This window comes from Ochotona curzoniae, unplaced genomic scaffold (assembly GCF_017591425.1).
Source record: "Ochotona curzoniae isolate NIBS_2020 unplaced genomic scaffold, NIBS_Ocur_1.0 contig_4105, whole genome shotgun sequence".
Lineage (NCBI taxonomy): Eukaryota > Metazoa > Chordata > Mammalia > Lagomorpha > Ochotonidae > Ochotona > Ochotona curzoniae.
In genome coordinates, this window is record NW_024466129.1 from 4,453,922 (window position 1) to 4,476,416 (window position 22,495).

At 45.3% G+C, this 22,495-nt stretch overlaps 1 protein-coding gene across 1 annotated transcript in view; it reads left to right on the top strand.

Moving 5' to 3' along the window:
* Positions 1-19,902, top strand: part of BRINP2 (BMP/retinoic acid inducible neural specific 2) — a 52,099-nt gene extending 32,197 nt beyond the window's left edge. Inside the window, exons 4-7 of the mRNA XM_040984226.1 lie at positions 11,040-11,145; positions 13,610-13,846; positions 16,107-16,329; positions 17,961-19,902. Coding sequence (XP_040840160.1) covers positions 11,040-11,145; positions 13,610-13,846; positions 16,107-16,329; positions 17,961-19,077 — 1,683 coding nt within the window. The 3' untranslated portion in view covers positions 19,078-19,902. The remainder of the gene's footprint in view (positions 1-11,039; positions 11,146-13,609; positions 13,847-16,106; positions 16,330-17,960) is intronic.
* The last annotated feature ends 2,593 nt before the right edge of the window (positions 19,903-22,495 follow it).

Here is a 22,495-nt window from a genome sequence, read left to right on the forward strand (position 1 = left end):
TTTTGCTTAGTAAATGTGAAGTTTAGATAGTGTATAGACATCCACTTGTTAAATATCCTGACACTTGAAATCCACAAGGACGTTTTGTTCAACTATTAGCTCATTTGATGGTTATCAAGCACCCATGTTGTGTTAGCCACCATTGCAAGTCCTGAGAAAATAAGAATGAAGAACACACATTAAGTCCCTTGAAGAAGCCAGAATCCCAACAGCACAGACATAATTAAATAATACCTACTCTCAGGTGATGATTGACGGTGTTAAGAGCTGTGAGGTCAAGGATGACAGGGATACAGGCTTTAGGGAAGACTTAGCTCAAGGAAGTCCTTTCAAGCTGTGCGGTTATCCCGAGGAAGAACATTCTGGCAGGGTAAGAAGCATCTGCAGCTTTCCGGGATGATCCAGGAATACCACAGAAGGCAGGGAGATTGTGTGTTGTCAGGAAAAGGGTGAAGAATTGTTTATTCGGACACAGGAAAACGGGATCCTAGAAGCAAGGCAGTAGGCACTGCAGTGGTCAAGGTGAGATAATATGACAGCTTGGACAAATCAATGGAGTAGAGACTGTGAGATGTTGGCGGATTCAGGATATATTTTAACAAGAGAATGCAGGATTAGTTAGTGGATTGGTAGAAAGGAATCAAGTTTAACTGCTTATTATTTGGTGAGAGCCACCAACTGAACAGTGATTTCATTATTGAGAAGTGTGTCAATAAAAGGTGAGACAGGATCTGAGAAAAACAAATTAAATTGGTTTTTATAATGTGGAATTTTATATTTCTATTGGATGTGCAAGGAGAGATGTACACAAGGATTTCAAGGAAAAGGTAGTAATCAGAAATAGAAGGTTAATACCTTCACATAGCCACATGTGACATCAGTATTTAGAACTATGGGAAAGGGTGAGATGAGATCACCAAGGAAGGAATGGTCATGACAAGTAAAGGCTGGACTGTGAACTACCCCCAATGTTCAAAAATGGAGAAGAGGAGAAGGATCTAATCAAGAAGACTGAGACAAAGTCAAGGGCCATGAAGAAAACTGAAGCGGCATCACAAAGGCATGTGAAAGAACTACTTCACACAAGAAGAGAAAGGCAGCTGGATTAAGTGCCGTTGAGCAGTCACCAGGGTGAAGCTTCCTAAGTGACCTTTGACTCGGTGACACAGGTAATAGCCAACATGGACAAACGTGGCTTCAGTGGTGCAAAGACAGAAAGCAAAGTGAGGGGCCAGCTAGGAATAATAGCAATGATTTCACTGTGAATGCAACATGGTGATTAATCCAGAGTGGTGTGGGGTCAGAGGAGGTTAGACTTTTGTTCCTAAAAAGAGGAATATTCCAGCTTGTTGGTGTGTCGATTGAAATCACTGCTCAGAGAAGGAGAATGTGGTGATGCCCAAGAGGCAGGAGATAATTACAGAAGCAAAAACCATCCACAGGAGGAAGGCGTGGTCTAACGGGAATGGGCTCTTCTCCCCTCACGTCATGAGGCAGTGGGGACACGCACACAGACAGATGTGAAGGAGTGAAGGGACACTTGTTCTGAGTGATTCTGTTTCCTTGCTGATCCAAGAAGAGAAGTCCTAAAAGGAAAGTGTAGGAACTGTGGATGGAAGAGTAAATGAATAAATTAGTCTTCTCCGAGCATAAGTGTTAGAGAGCATCGATGTATTGTATAAATGGATTTGGGGGAGACATTGAAGGCCCACTTGAGGGTTATGCTGAGAATCATAACATGAGAACAGGCAGCATAGTTGTGGGTTTCATCAACTACAGTTATCAGTTTATGTGCCAACAGGCGCGGAATAAATAGAAAATAGACTTTACACCTAGGTGTGAGTCCTTGTGTGTATTTGTGTGTTAGATGAAGAAGAAACAGAGAAAGGAGAGTCGAACATGCGTACAAAGAAGTGATGGTTAGGGTGACGAAGCAAGGACTGTAAGTCAAGCAGAGAGAGGAAAGAGGCCATTAACGGACAATAGAGAGTGAAAACTTGTTGGCCAAAAAATGAAAGTGTAAGTAGGTCTGATGATTGTTAATGGGAAGAGACTGTAGGAAGTAGGTGTGTGTGGTGATGAATTCTGAGAGTGTAGAGGGAATGCAGTCACCAATAAAATCAGGTTCCTAGCCACAGTCATGGGTGTGGATGGCTAAGATTAGGTCTGGCACAGGAGGAGGAGGTAAAACAAGGAGTGAGGTGAGAAGGCCAAGGAACTGAGAGGTCAAGATGTAAATGTGAAAGGATTATCTCTATGGAAACTAAAATCAATAGGAACAAAACAGGCCTCGTCGTCAGAAGCATGATGATGCTTTTTATACTGAGACTACTCAGTGAGGCAGGAGAGGAACAAGAAATGTAAACGACAATAAGCAGGGAGAAATAATACAGAACCTGATGGTTTTGGCTTCAAGGGAGTCATGACAGATTGAGGAAGATGAACAGGGCTGAGGGTATCACCTCACTTTCAAGAGCAAAGTGTGGGAAAGAAGGTAGCTGTTGCTAAAGAAGGTGGCGGGGGTTGGGGGAGAACAACCATGCTCTTAGGGTCAGCTAGGTTGAGGTTACTACAGAAAAGCATGAATGAAAAAAGAATGAATTTAGGAAGTGGAGGCTCTAGAAGCTTCGGCTGAGACCTGGCCTGGAGATTCCGAGAACAGTGGAAGTTAACCCCAGAGAAGGCATCAGCTTGGCAGATGCACAAGGCAGGGTGCAAGTCTAAGAGCTGCAGGTGGACGATGTCCTGTAACATGAGTGGGAACTACATCTGGGAGTTTTTAGGCAGCTTCAAATGAGGCACAGAGACTATTAATAGCATGACGTGGAAGTCCCTGAACTGGTCCATTCCTGTGGTTGGTTGTATCAAAGTTGTAAAATAATTGGTCTTACCAGGAAATAAAAGGTAGGCATTGGACCAATAATTTAAATGTCCTATTAATATGCCTTCCTCTCCTTTGATCTGATAAACTTTAAAATTTGTGTCATTTCTTAACAGTCTCTTTGCCTGCATTGCCTAACCTAGACTATTTTATCAAATGTTATAGTCACTGCTGTGCATATGTCTTTGCCTGGTCTTCAGGCTCACTGCCACTCCCTTACTCCAGAATCTTACGGATTCCTAACTAACTGTCCCACATCATGCTTTAGTCCATCCTCCCCATGCCCATTCTCTGCTCTTCTTGTGCCCCTAGAATGGTCATGTGTGAGTATCATCATCATCATCATATCCATTGATTAAATCTTTCAGTGACTCCAGGATGTCCTGGGCCAGAGCCCAAGCCACAGTCCCTTAGCCAGGATAGGAGCTTGATGCAACAGAAATGTGCACCCCAACCTGAGAGCCAGGCTGGGGCTTTGAACAAGGCGCCAAACTTTTCTGAATCTTTTTGCTTATCATACCATTACTGAACAATATGCCTGGTATTGTGTTGCTGTATATCAAGCTGCCGCCGGGGACCCTTCTATTGTCTCAGAATACTGATTTGAGTCCTGGTTACTTTGCTTTCAACCCGGGTTCCCACCAATGTGCATGGGAAGCAGTAGGTGGTGTCTCAAGTCTTTGAGGCACTGCCACCATATTGAAGTCCAGGGTGGAGTCCCTGGCCCCTGGCTTCAGGTTGTCTTTGCTGTGATGCTTATGAAAATTTGAGGCTATAACTAGCCTATGAGAGCTCACCATGCCTTTCAATAACTTAGTAAATTCATTTTTTGAAATGTTGGGAAATTAGAGAAATTTCAACATGAAAGAATTGCTAGGAGGTTTATGGGAAGATGTGCAGACAGCACGAGTCAAAGTTCCAGTGGAGCTTGAAAGGGCTTAATTCCTCTTAACAAAACTGTGGGGTCACTGACCGTCTATCTCTGCTGCTTTCCTAGTTTCCTATCTCAGTAGCCTTTTACTCTTTTGCTCTTCTATGTTCTCATTCTCTTCCCTCTCTCCTTTAATCTCTATTCATATCATGTAACCCAGCTATGCCTATAGACCAGCCTTCATTCAAATATGCCACATTTTCATGCCTCATGGCCCTGGCACTTCCTCCCTGATGTACTTGCAATGCTTGTCTGTTCACCTGAGTGACTCTTCTCACCTTTCTTTATTCAGCTTAGAAAAAAGAATTCTTTGGCAAAACCTTTCCTGACTCCCAGGGCAGTTCCGTGACCCTCTTCAGTGTTGCAAGCACAAGCTTATTTGGTGAGGCTTGCCACTTGAACTATGATTTCTAGCTAGATTGCTGATCTCTGCATCAGACTATGTGGTCCTTATGGGAAAGACTAGGTCTTGTTAACTTTGATTCCAAGGAAGACTACAGAGTTTGCCACATTATGAGCTGTGAGTAGACAGTTCATTCACTGAACGAATGATGTCACCGGGCATGGTATTTTACACTTGGGTTGGAACAGAAATATGCTCAAGGAAGTTTGAGTGTATGGATGGCTTAGTATGTAGACTCTGTTGAAGAATAGCACAGGTAGCCGAGGTCGGAGCACTATATTCAATCCAGGCATGTGAGAGTAATAGAACAATAGTCAGGCTCCAAGGCTAAACCCTTTGTTTCTTTTTGGCCTCTGGTTTTTCATCTCTATCAGCCTGCCTCTGTGTGTTGTTTTGTTTATTCTTTCTAGACTTTTCTGTGCCCCGGTGGCTTCAATTTTCATATAGCTTTGCCTCGCTATGGAGCTGATTGCAATGTTTACTGTATATCATGTTTTCTGTTTTGGCCAATGTGACCAATCAGGCACACTATTCTATCTTTAGTTCCCAGAAACTAGCAGTTTCTTGACAATTATTCATTATCAACATTGGTTAATTATAATCGCCCTTTCAATATTTTGTCTCAGTGTTGTGGTTCTCAGTTGTCTGGAGAAAGAATCTAGCTTGGAGTCCATCTTTAATTCAACAAAAGTGATGAGCTAGGCATTACCTCTACCATGAAGTACTGGCTGCACTTAAACAAACCTGTGGCAATGGAGGGGAAAGGAGGGCATGCATTCCTAAACCTTCTTTATTGCAGTGACGGTGGGTATGATCCCAAACCAGAACAGCCCCTCAGCTCCTTCAGGGAGGAGCCAGCCTTGCAATGCCCTGGAATTCCTCCAGGCACACGTTCAGTGTGAGATGACTCTTTGGTTTCTGATGGGCTGATGAAACAAGTTTTTCTGTGTGGAGTACAACAGTTTCTCCCTATGAGATAACTCAGAGGACCGCGAACAAAGACAACCGTGAGTTTTTCCCCACTTCCATGTTCCTGAGTCCTCATACTCTTATTTTTTATCCTTTTTTTTTCTTCTTAATTCATGGTCTTCTTTGCTAAGAAAGACAGGCCTTGTCCCTCTCACTGAGAATGGCCCTCCTTGCAAGGCTTGCCTGATCAGCTCGTATCTCTATGCTAGGGTACGTGCCATTTCCTACCAGGTGTTGATATTCTGATCTCCACTCCACACACTCCCAACAATGGTAGGGGTTAGAGCAGCAGGGACTCTGCAGTGTGCACACCCATCCAAGCTCCTCACAGTGTCTGAGGCACAGTGAAACAACAGAACGCTCAGGAAGAGACGACCTGCGATGCAGCTCATTGTGCTGAGACTCAGGATTGGGTTTCAGCCCCAATGATTACTATCTCTGTGACCTTCAGAAGTCTTTGAACTCCATTTCTCCCTACAACACAGGTTACCAACCATTTAGCTTGCTTGTGCAGGGCTTACATCCGCCTAATGCAGTCACAGCAGTCTGTAAAATACTAAAACACTTCAATTCAGCAGGCAGAATTTTCACTCCATCACCACTTTGCTCCTTCCTCTTGGGTTCCTTGACCTCATTTTGATAACCAAAGGGTGACTATAGCTCAAGAGACCTTCAGAACATCGCATGCCCACTAATACTATCTTCTTTCTTGACTGATCGGTGCACTCCTGTGCTACCTGCTGGTAAATCCCATGAGTATCGCTGGATTCTATCACAGAGCTGGAGCAACAGCAAATGACATGGTGTGACTGAACATCCTCACTAAGTCTGAAGGGCTTATACACCTGTCTGTCCTGCCTGCGATTCTTTGGAAGGGAGGATTGCATAGGAAGGAATGGAGCCCATTTGTTAGTCATAACTCATTCGTCTTAATTCAAAGGCTGTAGAAATATGTGGTTAGAGGGCTTTCAATGCTTCTGACAGCTCACACAGTTCAGTCTGACCCCAGGATGATAAACTATTTGGAGACCATTTTGTGCAGTGATTAAAAGATACCACCCGACACACCCACATTCCGTATCAGAGTGCCTGAGTTCAAGAGCCAATTTTATTCCTGATTGCAGCTTCCCAGTGTGTACCCTGGGAGACAGCTTAAGCACATGGGGAACGCGGAGTGAGTTCCCAGATCTTGGTCTTAACCTGGCCTGGTCTGGTCCCCACTGCTGTGGGCATTTGAGGAGTGAACACAGTGGATGGGCTATCTGTTTGTCTTACTTGTCTTTCTGTCTGTCTCTGTGCATCTCTAACCGTATCCCTAATTTTCTTCCTCTGAAATACAATAAAAGTATGAAATATTAAAGAATGAACATTTCTCACAGAGCCTCTTAAAAATGGCTTGTGTGTGTTCCAGGAGCTCGGGATTCACTTGCAGCTCTTTCAGGCACACACACTGTCAGCCGTGCTCATGCAGACTGGCCCTACCATTCACAATAAGAAGACTGTTTCCCTCTGCTCTTAAATGGGAGGTCTTCCTCTCCCCTGCTCCTTCTCCTTCAGCTGGATCCAGAGAAGCGTGGAAGTAAGGGCTAGGAAGGAGAGCGGGCTTCCTAAACAGGAGTTTGCACAGCCTAGTATTTACGGGAAAGTAGATATGCTAATGGACCTGAGAGCCATCAGAGCTTTCTGAAGGCAGGATGGTCTCGGTCCACAGACTAATTAGTGCACAATTATTTTCCCTTTCTGAGAGCTTATCCGAGACACTCTTGGAATATGTGTGCACAGATGAACTGCACTTTACATTACCTTCCTAGGTGCTCCTTGTATTCCGCCAGAGCTGTCTACCAACTCCCTAGAGACTACAGTGCTTTCATTACCAGGGAGAGTGTGGAATGTCTTACACATCTGTGCCTGGCAGTGTTTGCACGAGGGTGCTGTCCAGCTGCCTCCCTTCTCCCTGGGGAGGAGAGACATGGTCTTGCTTCTACACAGTGATGGGTTCTGACTCTGGGATGTGATCTCACTAAGTGGGCTTTCCTCCCTCAGGGATATCTGGCTTTAGATCATTCCCTGCCATGGAAAATGAATCTGAGGACTGTGGTCTTGGTCTCTTCCTCACATTCTTTCAATGGTTTATTGAAGCAATGTGTTCTTGTACTGTGTCCTAAAGACACTGCTAAGTTAAGGTTGCGAGATAGCAAGCAAGACACCCAAAGCTGCCGAGCAAGATGCTGGCAGTGATGAGCCAGCAGCTGGGTTGATGGCAGTAGCGATAAGGGAGAGAAGAGAGCAACTCCTCTTGTAGCTTTTGTGTTACTTCCTACTCCCTAGCATCTCTTTAACTGTGTCACATAGCCAGTGTAGTAGTAGGTAGACTGAAAAGGCAGCACAGGGGCTCGTGTTTCGGGGTCACTAGAAAACCCATCACCTGTGTAACCAGCATCCCATACAGGTATCAGCTTGTGTTCCAGCTGCTCCTCTTCTGCTCTTGCTCCCTGATAGTGGCATGGAAAAAGCAGAAAATAGCCCAAGTGTTTGGGCAACGTGCCACCTGTGTGAAAAATAGACCAGGAAGAATTTCCTTGCTTCTGTTTGTCCTGGTCCTGCCTGTTGTGGCCATTTGGGGAATAAGCCAGCAGACAGATCCCCTTCCCTAACTGACTCCCCTCTCTCCCTGTAACTTTGTGTTCTAAATAATGGTGTTTTTTTTTGGTTTTTGTTTTGTTTTGTTTTGTTTTTAGAAAAAGAAAATTGAGCACAAAACTCAGTGACATTGTGGTGGCCACTTCACCTGGAAGCAGGACAGACAACTCTCCCAAATACCACTCCCCCATCATCCTACCGTCCCTGTTTTATGCATCCCCTTCCAAGAGGAGCAGATTTCCCAGGGTTACTGAGACAGTCTCCAGCCATGAGAATTATTTTTTAGTTACTTGATTTATTTGAAAGGCACAGACACCTTCAGAGAGAGAGAGACCAAATTCATTCCTCAAACAGCCACAACAGCCAGGCTGAAACCAGGAGCATGGAACTCAGTCCAAGTCCCCAAGACATGGGAGAAGGATCCATGCACTTGGGGCAGCGTTTGCTGCTTTCACTGGTTCATTAGTAGGGAGCTCAGTTGGAACTGGATCAGGTGGGACCCAAACCAGGATGCCAGAGTCACAAGCAGCATCGTTATCTTAACATAAGGCTAGCTGTGCATACAAGTCCATTCTGACAACTAACTAATCACACATGAATTATTGGGGTGAAGTTTAGCCTAGCAGTTGAGAAGCCGATTGCGATGCTTGCGTCCCCTTGTCACAGTGCCTGGGTTTGAGTATCGGCTTTAGCATTGAGTTCCAGCTTTCTTCTAATGTAGACTACATTTCCAGTCCCTGATTCCAGCTACCCGCTAATGTGATCCCGTCCACCCATGTTAGAAGCTTTGACTGAATTCTCAAGTCCTGGCTTCAGCCACATCCCAGTTCTGCCTGTTGAGATCATTTGGGGAATAAAGCAGCAAATGGATGCTCTGTCTGTCCATTGATCTTTCAGGATGCCTCTTAATAATAATATTATACTGAGCATTATTCAGTAACCAACATTCACACATGGAAAGAAGCAGGCTTGTGTGGTACAATCAGAAGCCAAAACTCTATCTGCACCAGTCTATATGCTCTTTACTGTCGGTGATTGCCCTAAACACTGCTGAGTTCCTTAAGATTCCTGAACATTATCCAATTATTAAAAATGTTGATGAATAAATGAACAGTGTGTCTTAGTCCTGCAGTTGCCTGGATGCCTGGCCTTTTGTAAGACACTGATCTTACCAGGCCTTAGTTTGCCAAGCAGTAAAATAGGGGTAACCACCCAAATCTCAGGCAATGCAATAGCTTTCATTCCATTAACACCATGAGAAGAGGGCAATTGACTGAAATACGTTGGGTAGGGTAACCTTCACTTGGAAGAGGTTTCAGTTCACTTTATTTTCTACAATTTTTGACCAGCTTATTCAAGAGATAAGAAGGTATTGAACTGTACTTTTCAAACCTCTTGGTTAAAATCCTGTTTCTATTACTTAGCAGCTATGTCCAGGGCCCCTGGAACTTTTTGAACCTTGGTTTCATCCTCTGGAGAGGGATAATAATTAGGTCTTCTTTCAGGTTGAATCTTGCAGCCGCTCAGGCCCTGTATCCATTACTGCCCCTTGGTCTTCATTTGGAGTTACATTGCTTCTCCAGTGCCTGCTCGCTCCCCTCCACCCCCACTCATCCCTTAGAACTAACTCATCTATGGCTGTCCCTCTCCACAAAGCCTTGAGCAACTTCTAGGACCACTTCCCTTTCTGTCCCCACTGTAGCTTTAATCCCTCTCATACCATCTCTTTCCTGACTGTTTCCTTCCACGTGTGTCCTGTCCAGAATGTCGCTTCTACTCTGCCATTCCCCGTGATAGCCAGCGGGGAGTGCGATGTGTCCGGTGTGCGTTCTTGAGCCTTCTGTTGAAGCACGTGTTTCCCGTCTTTTTCTCATCTCACGCTTCCTTCCCCTTCCTTCCTGTCCACTTCTTCCCCACTCTTAGCAGCAGCCACATAGTGTCTGCTCTGCTGTCTTTCTTGCCTCCTTGTTTAGAGCTGTATTTTCCTAGCTGCTGACTGGGACACATACCTCTTCCGTGACTTGGATATCAGTCAACCGTGAATGCCACCTGCTTGGGGAACACAGTGCATACCTTCTTTGTGTTTTGTGCTCACCTCCCCACCTTGTAAAGCTCAGAGGACTTTACTCATAGGTTCTGTAATCGACATAGTATCTACTGGATGCCAAATGTTGTGCTAATGCTACTGGCAGCAAGATGAGAAAAATAAACATGAGTTTGCCTGTATGAAAACTGTAGCATGTAGAATCAAAACATAGATCACATAGTCACACAAAAGGCCACAGCACTGTAGCCGTTTCCTGATGCAATGTAGAGGTACCTGGAGCTGAAGGAGGATGCCAGAGGTGTCAGGGTACACTTTGTTGACGAACTCCACAAAGCCACTTTTTGAATGTTTGATGAATTGTACTGAATTGAGAAGTGGCTGCTCAATAAATACTCGTTGATTGGTTGATTGATTGTTGGCAAAGCTTTCAGAAATCCTAAGAAGAAAGGGCCTCGGGTGCCCATCATTCTTATTACATAATTATTTCAGAGCATTTAAAGTTTCCCATTTTTCATCTTATACTTTAAGCATCAGGGAAAAACTGATGGACCAACTTTATAATATTTTTAAATGACTCTGTAGTGTTTTGGAATATTACATGGCTGTAAGAGTTTATGTATATTTAATATTACTTATTAAAATATGCAGGAAGCCCATGGCTGATTTTCTCTGAGGACGTCTCAGTGCCGAGGTGGGACTTAAATGTTTAATACTAATAATAATATGCATAACTCATGCTTCTCTAGAGCTTTTCATCTCCCGGCTGCCGACAGCATGTGTGCACCACACCAAGTGGATGCAGCTGGGCTCGCCAGGAGGCGAGGAGGGACTGTATCTGTCCCATTGCCCTCCTCTGGGGAGGACAAAGGATGCTCCTGACTTCAGTCTCCAGCTTCCTCTGCCCCCACTGAGTTTTCCCTTCCCTGACACAAATTCCCCTCGGCGCTCTCTGAAAGGTTCTCTTTGGGTGCAGTTGTTGCTGCCAGCCATGTACTGCCATTACTGACTCAGGACGAGGAAGATGAATGAGTTTATGCTCCTGATTACAGAAAGGGAAATGATATGTTTCCTATGGTAGGTGGAAGGCAGGATATAGAGTCTGGAATGGGACAGAGGGGACTGTCTGGGCTTGTTTCCTAAATTCACACTGTGTCTCCTACTTCTCCAGGTCACAGAGACCCGGACCGGTCCTCTGGGCTGCAGCAACTATGACAATCTGGACTCGGTTAGTTCTGTCCTGGTGCAGAGTCCAGAGAACAAAGTGCACTTACTAGGTAAGCAGCAGCATGGTGGTTTCCTTGATGTTTATGACTGGTGAAAAACCTGAATGAACAAAGCAGAAAAAAGCTCTGCCTTCTGTTTTAGGTTAAATTCTTGCTAATACAAGAACTGCCCCCCATCTACCCTGAGACCTGTATGGAACAACTTTCCACCATCCTTTTTATTTCCCCTATACCAACACCCAGTGCTCATTCCGCTTGACACCCAAATCCTTCCACCTAAGATTCCTTCCCAAGACCTCTGTGGCCATCCCATGTTCAAAGCCTTGAACTAGCTCAGGGATCTTCCCCAAATCCTCTGCTGTATCCTCAAGACACTCTGCGAGAAAAGTGGTCTTTCCAGAGTGCTTATGGGGTTGTGTTCTTGAGTCCGAATGCTGTAGGCTCTGAGACCACCAGGCCATGTCACTGAAGCCTAACTGAGGCCCTTCCTTTCTGTTATTAAGACACAATCTTTCATGGGGATTCTACATGCCTGGAGAAGAATTTGTAAGGAATGAGACAGAACAAGAAAATTGGGGGAAAAAAGAACAGGGAATCACAATAGGTTTGGAGGCTGGGGGACAATGGCAAGTGTGTGTCTTGCACTATATGTCTCCCAAAAGACCCCTCCCACCTCCAAACACACACACACACACACACACACACACACACACACACACACACACACACACATCCTAGGGTGGAGTTACGCAAATGGATTCTATGGGAAAAGTTCATTTTTCTAAAAACCTAACTGAATTGGGCTCTGTTTAGGATATCATTGTGTCAGCATTACAAAATCAATAGCCCTCACCCAGGATCTACGATTACAAATTCCAGGCAACCTGAGCCAGATGCGACCAACAGTGCTTTAGGGATCAAGACATATATAATAAAATGGAGCCAAATGGAGCCTTTATTCAAGGCTACCTAGTGCGGTTAGCATTTCGCTTTTGCTCTGTCCCTGGATGGGCTGGGTTTGTGTCTGGAAATTAATGATGAGTGAAGTTCAAAATGTCTGGTGGTTCACTTGGAATGGTTTATGTCATTTAATTTTATAGCCCATCATGCTTGCACACATTTATTGGAGCACTTGTTTTACAACAAGGGGAAATGTTCTGATGAGGAGGAGGAAGGGTACTTGGAAAGCATGAATGTTGAAGGCTGGGCTATAGGGAAAAGACTGCCAAAGTGCCATGACAGGGAAAATCTAGGAACAACTTGGAATAAGAGGTCTACCTCACACAAGAGCAACAGGTACCCAATGCTACCAGCAATGTTACCCTATGTTTCGAGGCCTACTGAGGCTTGGATGCTCCAGTTTCTATGATTCCCTGCCAGGGACAAAGTCAAAGGTATGGAAGTAAAGAAATAGCAGACATTTGAGAAAAGGAATCTGCTTCCATGCAGGAGTCCTCTGATCTCTTACTCTCCCCGCCCAAGGTCTTACAGTGTCTCTGCTGTGGGAACTTCCTGCAGCTCTGACCTTGGACTTGGTCCAAAGTGATTCCAAAAGCAGGTCTAATCTTCCTTTATACCCTGTCTTATGTGTGGCTTGAGGCCAACTAAGAATGTATTCTGCTACTGGTAAACATGACTCTCACAGATGAGTGAGAATACCAAACCTTGGAACAATTTAGTGAACTACATACTTAGTCATAGAAAACTAATTGGTAAAATAAACAAAGATGAACCCAAGCCAGATTAATCTTAGGGCATTGATGATCACTCTCCTATTTGCAAATCATCTTACATATTTAATCATACGGAGATGGAGTAGGCAGGCAGAGGTACTTAGTTGGAACTGACAAACACAGGACCTGACAGCAAGCAGACTCCTCTAGTGCTAAGGCCTGGGCTTTGATTTCTGTATCTATAGCAACGTGACCCTGAAGATAAGTGTTCCTTGCAAGCATGCACAGGGTACTCATGTATGAACAGTGCTGACCGCTGTATGACCATAACTTCCTAAGCAAGTCAACCTCCTTGATCATGGCTGCAGTGGGAAGCCAGGAAGGATCAGCATTTGGTGATATCCCAGGATGCCTACTGCTGATCTGGGTGACTGTCACAGGCGTAGCAAGAAGCCCACCAGGCCTTGCTTCTTTCCCAATGAGGGCTGCATATTCTTCTTTTCTCTGAAACATCTTCCCATTTCCATCCTAGAAGTGCTGATGGGCAGCCAATATGCCTGTGCTTATGATATGCATGCTGTCAATTTGGCTAATGTGAGGGGTTCTGCTAAGCCTTAGGCTTTGATGTTCCTCATCTGCATTTGCACATCCTCCCCCATCTGTTACTGGTGCAATGGAGCCTTCTCTCCCTGCTAGCTCAGCAGAATCAGGCCCTGGGGTAACTCTTCTTGGGTCCTGATGTGTGAGTCAGCAAAACCCAATCTCATGTTCCTGTAGGCTTTGTGTGGGAAACAGTCCCCACTGCTTCTGCCCAGCGATTCCTTGATGTATCCTTTCCTCAGGCCTGCAGGTGCTACTGCCCGAGTACCTGCGTGAGCGCTTTGTAGCCGCAGCACTCAGCTACATCACGTGCAGCTCTGAAGGAGAGCTGGTGTGCAAGGAGAATGACTGCTGGTGCAAGTGCAGCTCCACCTTCCCAGAATGTAACTGTCCTGACGCTGACATCCAGGCCATGGAGGACAGCCTGCTGCAGATCCAGGACTCCTGGGCCACTCACAACAGGCAGTTTGAGGAATCTGGTGAGTGCACGGATAACCCAGAATTCCTTCCTGTCAATGACAGGTGGATGAAAGACTCTTGGTTTGGGATCCTGGACTCTGTGACCTCAGGCAGTTTGTGCCACCACCCTAGGTCCCAAGTCGATTGGACATAATATGTACCAATGAGGTGTATTTTGAGCTTTTAATAAGTTAAGATGGGACAGGCATTTGGTGCAGCATTTAAGATGTCACAATGAAGTGCCTGGATTCAAGTCCCGGCTCCATCTCCTGATTCCAGCTCCCTAGTAATGAAGACCCTGAGCAGCAGCAGGTGATGGATGGCTCAAATGTGAGTTCTTGCCACCCAACTGGGAGACCTGTAGCCCCCTAGCATTGGATTGGTCCAGCCCTCGCTGCTATGGGCATTTAAAGAGTGAAGTAGTGGTTAAGAATGAGATATCTTCAAACAAAAATAAGTAATTTTTTTTTTTGGTAAGCTAATATCATGGTATACATCGTATCTGTTTTACTTATCACTGACTCCACAGTGGCCTTGGAAAAATCTTGTACAAAAGATATGTATTAAATATTTGTCAAATATATGAAGCACATCCAGTAGTTCTGAGTGGCATCTGGTAGCGTTATGCATTGCTTGTGGCTGTGGTAACAATGTCAGTGTAACCTTGAGATCTAGATTCAGAAAAATTGGCATCGCCACCTTGCCTTATCACCACGCATCTGTATAGGCTTAGATTGGCTTTTAGCTTCTCAGTGCCCAGGTTTCTCTTTCTGTTAGAGAGTTATCATGTGGAAACACCGCGTGAAATAAGGCAGGTAAAATAGAAGTTTAAGGATCTCTGCCTGTTGTATTCACACACTTCACTATTAAATGAGTGACACTTATACAGATTTAGCCCAAAACATAATTTTGAATAAAACAAAACAAAATGGAAAAAGATGATTTATTGTTTACATATTTGTATTCATATGATGTTTTTATATAATACCGCAGTACACTTTATTAAATATAAATTTAGTACTATTTGCATGTTTGTGAACATGCTGTGTAATAGATAATATTGTTATGCATTACTGCATCTATAGAAGACATAAAAATGTAACAATGATAAGTGAAGCACCTAGATGAGTACACACAACTGAACAAAGAGGGAGAGAAAGTTTAGGAACTTCAAGTGTATCTGATTTACCTCCTTTCTTTAAAAGAAACCTGAAGTTAATATGACAAAACCTACATGGAATGCACAAGGGAGTTTAATCCCGTTTTCCTCAATGCTCTCTCTTCTGCTTTATTAAACTATGATAAAATAAATGGCACATGTGTTCATTGGGAGTGCTGTTCTAGGCATGATTCTCCAATTTCCTAGGGGCGATGCACAATGAGGAGATATGAGGGTGAGCTGAGATCCCAAGCATTGACATTTTAAATCATAGGTAGACAAGGAATTCAGTGGCTAAGGAGAACACCATGTCCCAATCTTCCACACCAAGATTTGGGATAACAGTGGTGGGGATGTTCTGAGGCATGACATTGGGCTTTTACCATTGGGTTTACTGCTAATGAGAAAGCAGGAGTTATCTAGACCTTCACGAGGAGACTTGATTGCGGGTCCCAAGTAAAGGCAGAGCAGAGGACCAGTGATCTGAGCGTGAGTACAGAAAACATTGTATAAGCAGGATGCTGGGGGAGAAGCTAGTCCTAGGGAATGACCAAGTGCCTAAGAATGAAAAGAGTCTTGGCGAGTCAGTGGAAAAGACTGGGAGGAGAAGGCTGGTCTTCGGGATCAAAAACAGGTTCTCAGGAGGTTTTAGGTGTAGGTCCCGTATCTTCTCTCTGCTCATCTTGGCTCATCTGTGTTTGCTGTACCTTCAAAAGCCCCTTGCTTTATCCATCAGGGTTCCATAGAATTATGCAAAATTGACTTGAGGCAATGTTGAGGATGCCTTATGAGGGGCCTAAAAGGGAAAAGACTTGCATCCTGAGATCCTTGGCAACAGAAAGACTGCTGGTCCCTTGGGTGGTGAAATCGATCTGCTTTGGCATCCAGGAATATATAGGGATCAGTAAGGCTGGTGAAAAATTCCTGAAGCCACATTTCATGGTGGTTTCTCAATGAAGCTGTTAATGAAAGGGAGCCCGGGAGAACAGGTATGAGAAGTGAGTTCTCTCTCCTCTTGTAGTGATTTGGAAGGACCTCGAGGTCTGAAACAGTCACCTTCTCCTCAACCTCAGGGGTCTGCACACGGCCCTTCTGCTCAGCCCCTGTGTTCTTGCCCACAGAAGAGTTCCAGGCCCTGCTGAAAAGGCTGCCTGATGACCGCTTCCTGAACTCCACAGCCATCTCCCAGTTCTGGGCCATGGACTCCAGCCTCCAGCATCGCTACCAGCAGTTGGGCACAAGCTTGAAGATGCTGTTCAAGAAGACCCACCGAATCGTCCGCCGACTCTTCAACCTCTGCAAACGCTGCCATCGGCAGCCCCGCTTTCGCCTGCCCAAGGAGAGGTGAGCCGGGGAATCTTGGGAAATTCAGAATGATCACAAGCATGCAGTCTTGACTCCATTATCATCTGTACCTACTGCTGTGTGTCAATCTCAATTGTGAGTTGGTCTGAAGAGAGACTGAGAAAAAGAAAGCAAAGTTAATTTTACTTAATCCAAATGAAATTAAATTAAACGTTATTGTCATATCTCCCAGTTCTTATCTATTTTCCTGTTCACGTCTTCTAGGGCAGAAAAGGTGAGTTAAGATCATACATCAATTACAAATGATGAGAAATCCACGTATGGGTTATTTCAACCAGCTGATTGCTCTCAGCTGCAGTGGGAAAGAAAATGGACATCTCTGCCCTAGGAACAGTGGGCTCCATCATTTAGGCATTCTGTCATTCATTTATTCAACAACTTACTACAAAGAACTCGGCTTATATTTCTATTTTGCTGTAAAGGGCATTACTGAATCAGGAAAATCTAACAAACAAACAGAAACACAAAATCCAGAAAATTAGAATTATGTGGCAGAGACTCGAATTCATAGTTGGATTACATACATCCAAGTGGCAACTTCCTAGAGGCCTGGGCCAGAAAAGAAACTTTAGCTGGAGAAGAAAGTCATGGCCAGATGATATGGAAAGTATGGATTATACTGGAAATGTGCTGGGGTCCATAGCATGAGATAGAACTCCAGGCTGGGAAGCTGCCCGCACAGGGACTCCTCTCACTAAGAAAGGCAGCCTGCCTGGAGAGGCGAGGCCAACAAGGACTTTCCACCATCCATTGCTTCATCAAATGCCTACCTGTAACAGCAATAATGCTCATTTCTGGGAATATGCTGGTCAATAGTATGATGTCTGTTTTCGTGGCATTCACAAGGAAACACTCTGTAAATGAATAAATGCCATTTCTGGAACTAATTGACATGGATTAAATAAAAGCAAGCTGGTGTGATAAGGGGGCAGGACTGAGTATTTAGAAGCCGACTTCAGGGAATACCTAGCCAAAGATGGAAGCTAAGGATTAAAAGTTGTAAGAGAATCTGCCTTAGAAAATGTGTGCTTTGAGGAGAGATAGGATTCGAGAGAAGAGATAGGACAGAGATGCTGAAGTGGGAACAAAATTGGCAGAAGCAGGGAGATTTGGAGGGTTGTCTTACACAGAAGGCTGCACACAGGTTTGCTATAAGAGCGGTTGAAGATCCTTTGTCAGTCTTTGAAGAAAGGAGTGAGGTTGAGCTTAGGTGTGATGGGTGCTAACTGCTTGCGGGACAGGCTTGATGTCAAATATATCCAATGCCGATCCATCAGGCCCAAAGCTGCAGGCTGTTCTCGGGCCAGAGTGGAGCAGTTTCCATTATCCAGAGAAATTAAAGTTCTTCATCTTCTTCATCCACCATCCCTCCCTATTAGTGTGTTGCTACTTCTGGGAGGAAGGCAGTGCAGTCCTTCCATTGGCTTTTTTTTTTCAAGATTATTTATTTGAAATGCTGAATTTCAGCGCTTTCCTAGGTACTAGAGTAGGGATCTGGGAAGCAAAGAGCAGCTAGTACCTGACCCAGCACGCCAGGCTGGGATGCTGTAGTCAAAAGCAGTGCAGCCCCTTCACTGACTGTTGCATCATTTTTATCTCCTCTCCCCAAGGTCCTTGTCCTATTGGTGGAACCGAGTCCAGTCCCTCCTCTACTGTGGAGAAAGCACCTTGCCTGGCACCTTCCTGGAGCAGAGCCACAGCTGCACCTGTCCGTATGACCAATCTTCCTGCCAGGGCCCCATCCCATGTGCCTTGGGTGAAGGGCCTGCGTGTGCCCACTGTGCTCCAGATAACAGCACACGCTGTGGGAGCTGTAATCCAGGCTATGTGCTGGCTCAGGGATTGTGCCGGCCCGAGGTGGCAGAGTCCCTAGAGAACTTCCTGGGCCTGGAGACTGACCTGCAAGACCTGGAGCTGAAGTACCTGCTCCAGAAGCGGGACAGCCGTATTGAAGTACACTCTATCTTTATCAGCAACGACATGCGTCTGGGCAGCTGGTTTGATCCTTCCTGGAGAAAGCGTATGCTGCTCACCCTGAAAAGCAACAAGTACAAGCCTGGGCTGGTCCATGTCATGTTGGCCTTGTCTCTGCAGATCTGCCTCACCAAGAACAGCACTCTGGAGCCTGTCATGGCCATTTATGTCAACCCTTTTGGGGGAAGCCACTCGGAGAGCTGGTTCATGCCTGTGAACGAGGGCAACTTCCCAGACTGGGAAAGGACTACTGTGGATGCAGCTGCCCAGTGCCAAAACTGGACTATTACCTTGGGGAACAGGTGGAAGACCTTCTTTGAGACAGTCCATGTTTACCTACGGAGCCGAATCAAGTCCTTAGATGATAACTCCAATGAGACAATCTACTATGAACCCCTGGAGATGAGTGATCCCTCCAAGAACTTGGGTTACATGAAAATCAATACCTTGCAGGTCTTTGGCTATAGCCTACCCTTTGACCCGGATGCTATCCGGGACTTAATTCTCCAGCTGGACTATCCCTACACTCAAGGTTCCCAGGACTCTGCCCTTTTGCAGCTCATTGAGCTTCGGGACAGAGTGAACCAACTTTCCCCACCAGGCAAAGTTCGACTCGATCTTTTCTCCTGCCTACTTCGGCATCGGCTCAAGTTGGCCAATAATGAGGTGGGCAGGATCCAGTCCTCTCTGAGGACTTTCAATTCTAAGCTACCAAACCCCGTGGAGTACGAGACAGGCAAACTCTGTAGCTAATGGGGGGAGGTCCATGCCAGCACTTGGAAGAAATGAGATGCATGAATGCAGGGTCCAGCTTTTATTCAAGCCCTCACCTTCGTGCCAACAGGGTGCTCCCGTGAGACTTTCTGCCCTCAGGCTTGGGCTGAAGAGGCAGGAGAGAAAAAGGCAGCCAGCATACATGTGTGCTCACACACACTTGCACAGGGAAGCCATGACTCAGCAGTCTCAGGTCTGTGAAGTCAAGTGCTTGCTACAATGAATACAATTGGAGGAGAAGAGCTAAGGAAGAGATCACGAAAAAGAACCAGCCGAACTGCAAGTAGAAGTCCTGAGAAGTGATTCTTGTTGTTCACGAATGCGAGAGGGGACACGTGTGGGAAGCGTGGGAGTTCTTCCTTCCCTCCGTGGAGTCACTTTTGTATTCTTTTTAACCAGATTTCTTAAAATGCTGTTGTTCAGTGAATCCCTGTCTGGTTCTCACTTTTTGTACGCTGCCTCCTCTGTGTCCTGCTGACTGCTCCCTGAAGCCACTTCCTTAGGAACCATCAGGGGAGCCCACACCAAAGGGGGCAGCCTTACTGCTCCTCCCTCCTCCCTCTCACTCCCTGGGCCTCCCCAGTTTCAGGGCTCTGGCTTATTCCGAGTTCCCGTCCTGCTCCATCCAGAGCTCCTTTCACGGCAGCACCTACTCTGCTCAAGAAAGCAGCTCTACCAAGATAGAGAGACAATGTATAAGAAGATGTTCCTTTTTTAAAAAACAAAAACAAAAATATTTATTTTGTGATTGTTTTCCTTGTCAATCTGCTCCCAGCCACATGAACATCTGAGTAAAAATTTACCTGATTCAATGTATTTTTTCACAAAGGCCTTTTTTTTTCTAATGGGAAAAATCAAAAGAGAAATGTGTACAATTGGCTGGGTGGCCTGTGTGTTCTTCCAGTTGCTGTGTGTGACACAGGGGATCCAAGAATTGAGAGAAGCCCCTGTGTGGGAGGTGAGGTAGTTACTGCAGTTACCATGTACATATATGTATGCGTGCCTATAGTAATTATGACCGTGTGTGTGTGTGTGTGTGTGTGTGTGTGTGTGTGTGTGTGTGTAGACACACAGAGAGAGGAGATTAGATGAGTAAGGCGGGACCCTCAGTTACCCTGTTCCACTTCCCACCTTTCTCCTAGGTGTAGGGACAGATGCAGACCCCACCACCAGGACTTCCCACCGTCAACAGAATGGTTTGAAAGCTCTAACTCATGCAGAATGACAGGCAGCCTTTGCACTAGGCACACATCTTCTAAAAGGGCTGCTCTTGGACCAAAATGTCGTGGACGTAAGGGGGACTGGCCATATTTTGCATCTTAGGATCTGTGATCATCCTTCCCAGAAGATGAAAACAATGCAGGTATGGCATTGCTTGCCTCTGCTCCGACCCAGGCAGTGGCTTTGCCCTAATACCCTGGGTCATCCTGCATTCTTTCTCCTTAGCTCCCTCCCAGGTGATGCGAGACTGCTTTGACATCAGGTTCTGGGGAAAGCTGCTTCTATGTTTGGGCACCACACATTCCCATCATGACATGTAGGCATGACAACCCTTGTTTTAACCAAAAGAAATTCATCGCAGAGATACCACACATCTCATCCCTTGCATCTGAGTGGGAGAGAGCGAGAAGATGGTCGTTATTTGTCCATGAGCCCCTGAGAAGGATCTGAACTGCATTTAACCATTGTGCCGTCTTTCAAGCTTACGAAGATAGGAATGACTTGGTGGATTAGATTAGCAGTCTGTGGATTTTTTTCTTCTAGTGAGATGATGATAGGGGTGTGAACATGGTGTTGGCTGTTTCAAGATCAAGTCATTACTTGCTTAGGGGTATTTGTAGACAAGACAAGACCACACGATGACATCTTCAACTACAGGAGTGTTGAGATGTGCCCAAGCACTTTTTTTTTTCCCAATGGGAAGGGAGTTGCATATATGAGAAGGGATTTGGGAGTGTGACTCAGACTGAGTCTGATTATCACTACGAATGCGTACATCTGCATGCTGTACGAGTGGGTGGATACAGATTTCCATTCACAAATCAAAGCAAACCTGTTAGGTAGCCAATTGTCAACTGCCACACACAGCAATGTTCAACATGTCCAGGACAGCATAAAGTTAACAGTGTGGGGCCTCAGGAATGTGAATCAGATTGCCCATAAGGGGAACTAAGTCAAGACATGAATGAGGACTCACACCCCACCTGGGGCCAGACCCACAACTGCGTTGAGAAGTAGGAAGGCTCAGCCATCTGCCCCTGATTCAGACCCAGCAAAAGGGAAGACACACTGTGCAGGTGCCAGCCAGGAGTGTTTCAGAGATAAGAGGTGCTGTCTTAGGAGGCCTTTGGCAAGATGTGCTGTGTTGGTTTTAGAAATACATGGCAACCTCAAAAAGTTCTTTGAAAAACAAAATTTTAAGATAAACTTATTATAGCACAGAATAGTTTAAAGTCCATTTATGGTTTCTTCATCATTCGTAATTTTCTTTTTTGTTTTAAAGATTTATTCATTTTTATTACAAAATCAGACATACAGAGAGGAGGAGAGACAGAGAGTAAGATCTTCTATCTGATGATTCACTCCCCAAGTGACTGCAACAGCTGGTGCTGCGCCAATTCAAAGCCAGGAACCAGGAACCTCTTCTGGGTCTCCCACGTGGATGGAGGGTCCAAAGCTCTGGGCCATCCTCGACTGCTCTCCCAGGCCACAGGCAGGGAGCTGGATGAGAAGTAGAGCTACCAGGATTAGAACCGGCACCCATATGGGATCCCGGCGCGATCAAGGCGAGAACTTTAGCCACTAGTCCATGCTACTGGACCCATCACTGTATGTAATTTTCATGAACATTGTCTTTGTTTCCAGTGACAGACTTCTATTGCTTCCCTGTAAAGGGTTGAAACCATGAATCTAGGTTATATCAACTCCATCTGAAAACACTACACATTGGGAACTATTAGAGGTGCCTTTTGGAGCTCAATTACAGGTGCTCGATTGATAGGAGACCTAATAATCACTATTAATTATAGGATTAGAAAATTTTATATGTTCCCTACTCATCTGTGTTCTGGGAGGCACATCAGACGTGTCTTTTCTGGGGTACTGGTGGGGTCCTGGTGAGGAAGAGTGTAGGACAAACCAGCTGACAGAAGACTTTGCCTCTAAAAGACAGATGAAAGTGGAGAAGGGCATAAAGCATGGAAGAATCCCTTAAGAGGCTTTGTGAGGCCAGGAAACCATTGATTGAGCACAGAGCTTCCCATGAAAGCTTGGCTGACAAATCCCCTGTTAAGAAAAGGCTGTCATCAGTTGAAATAGTTACCTTTGAGGTCTATAATAATCTAAAGATGTGAGCCACCTACTCTCAAACAGAGTTACAAATAAAGAATTGCCATTA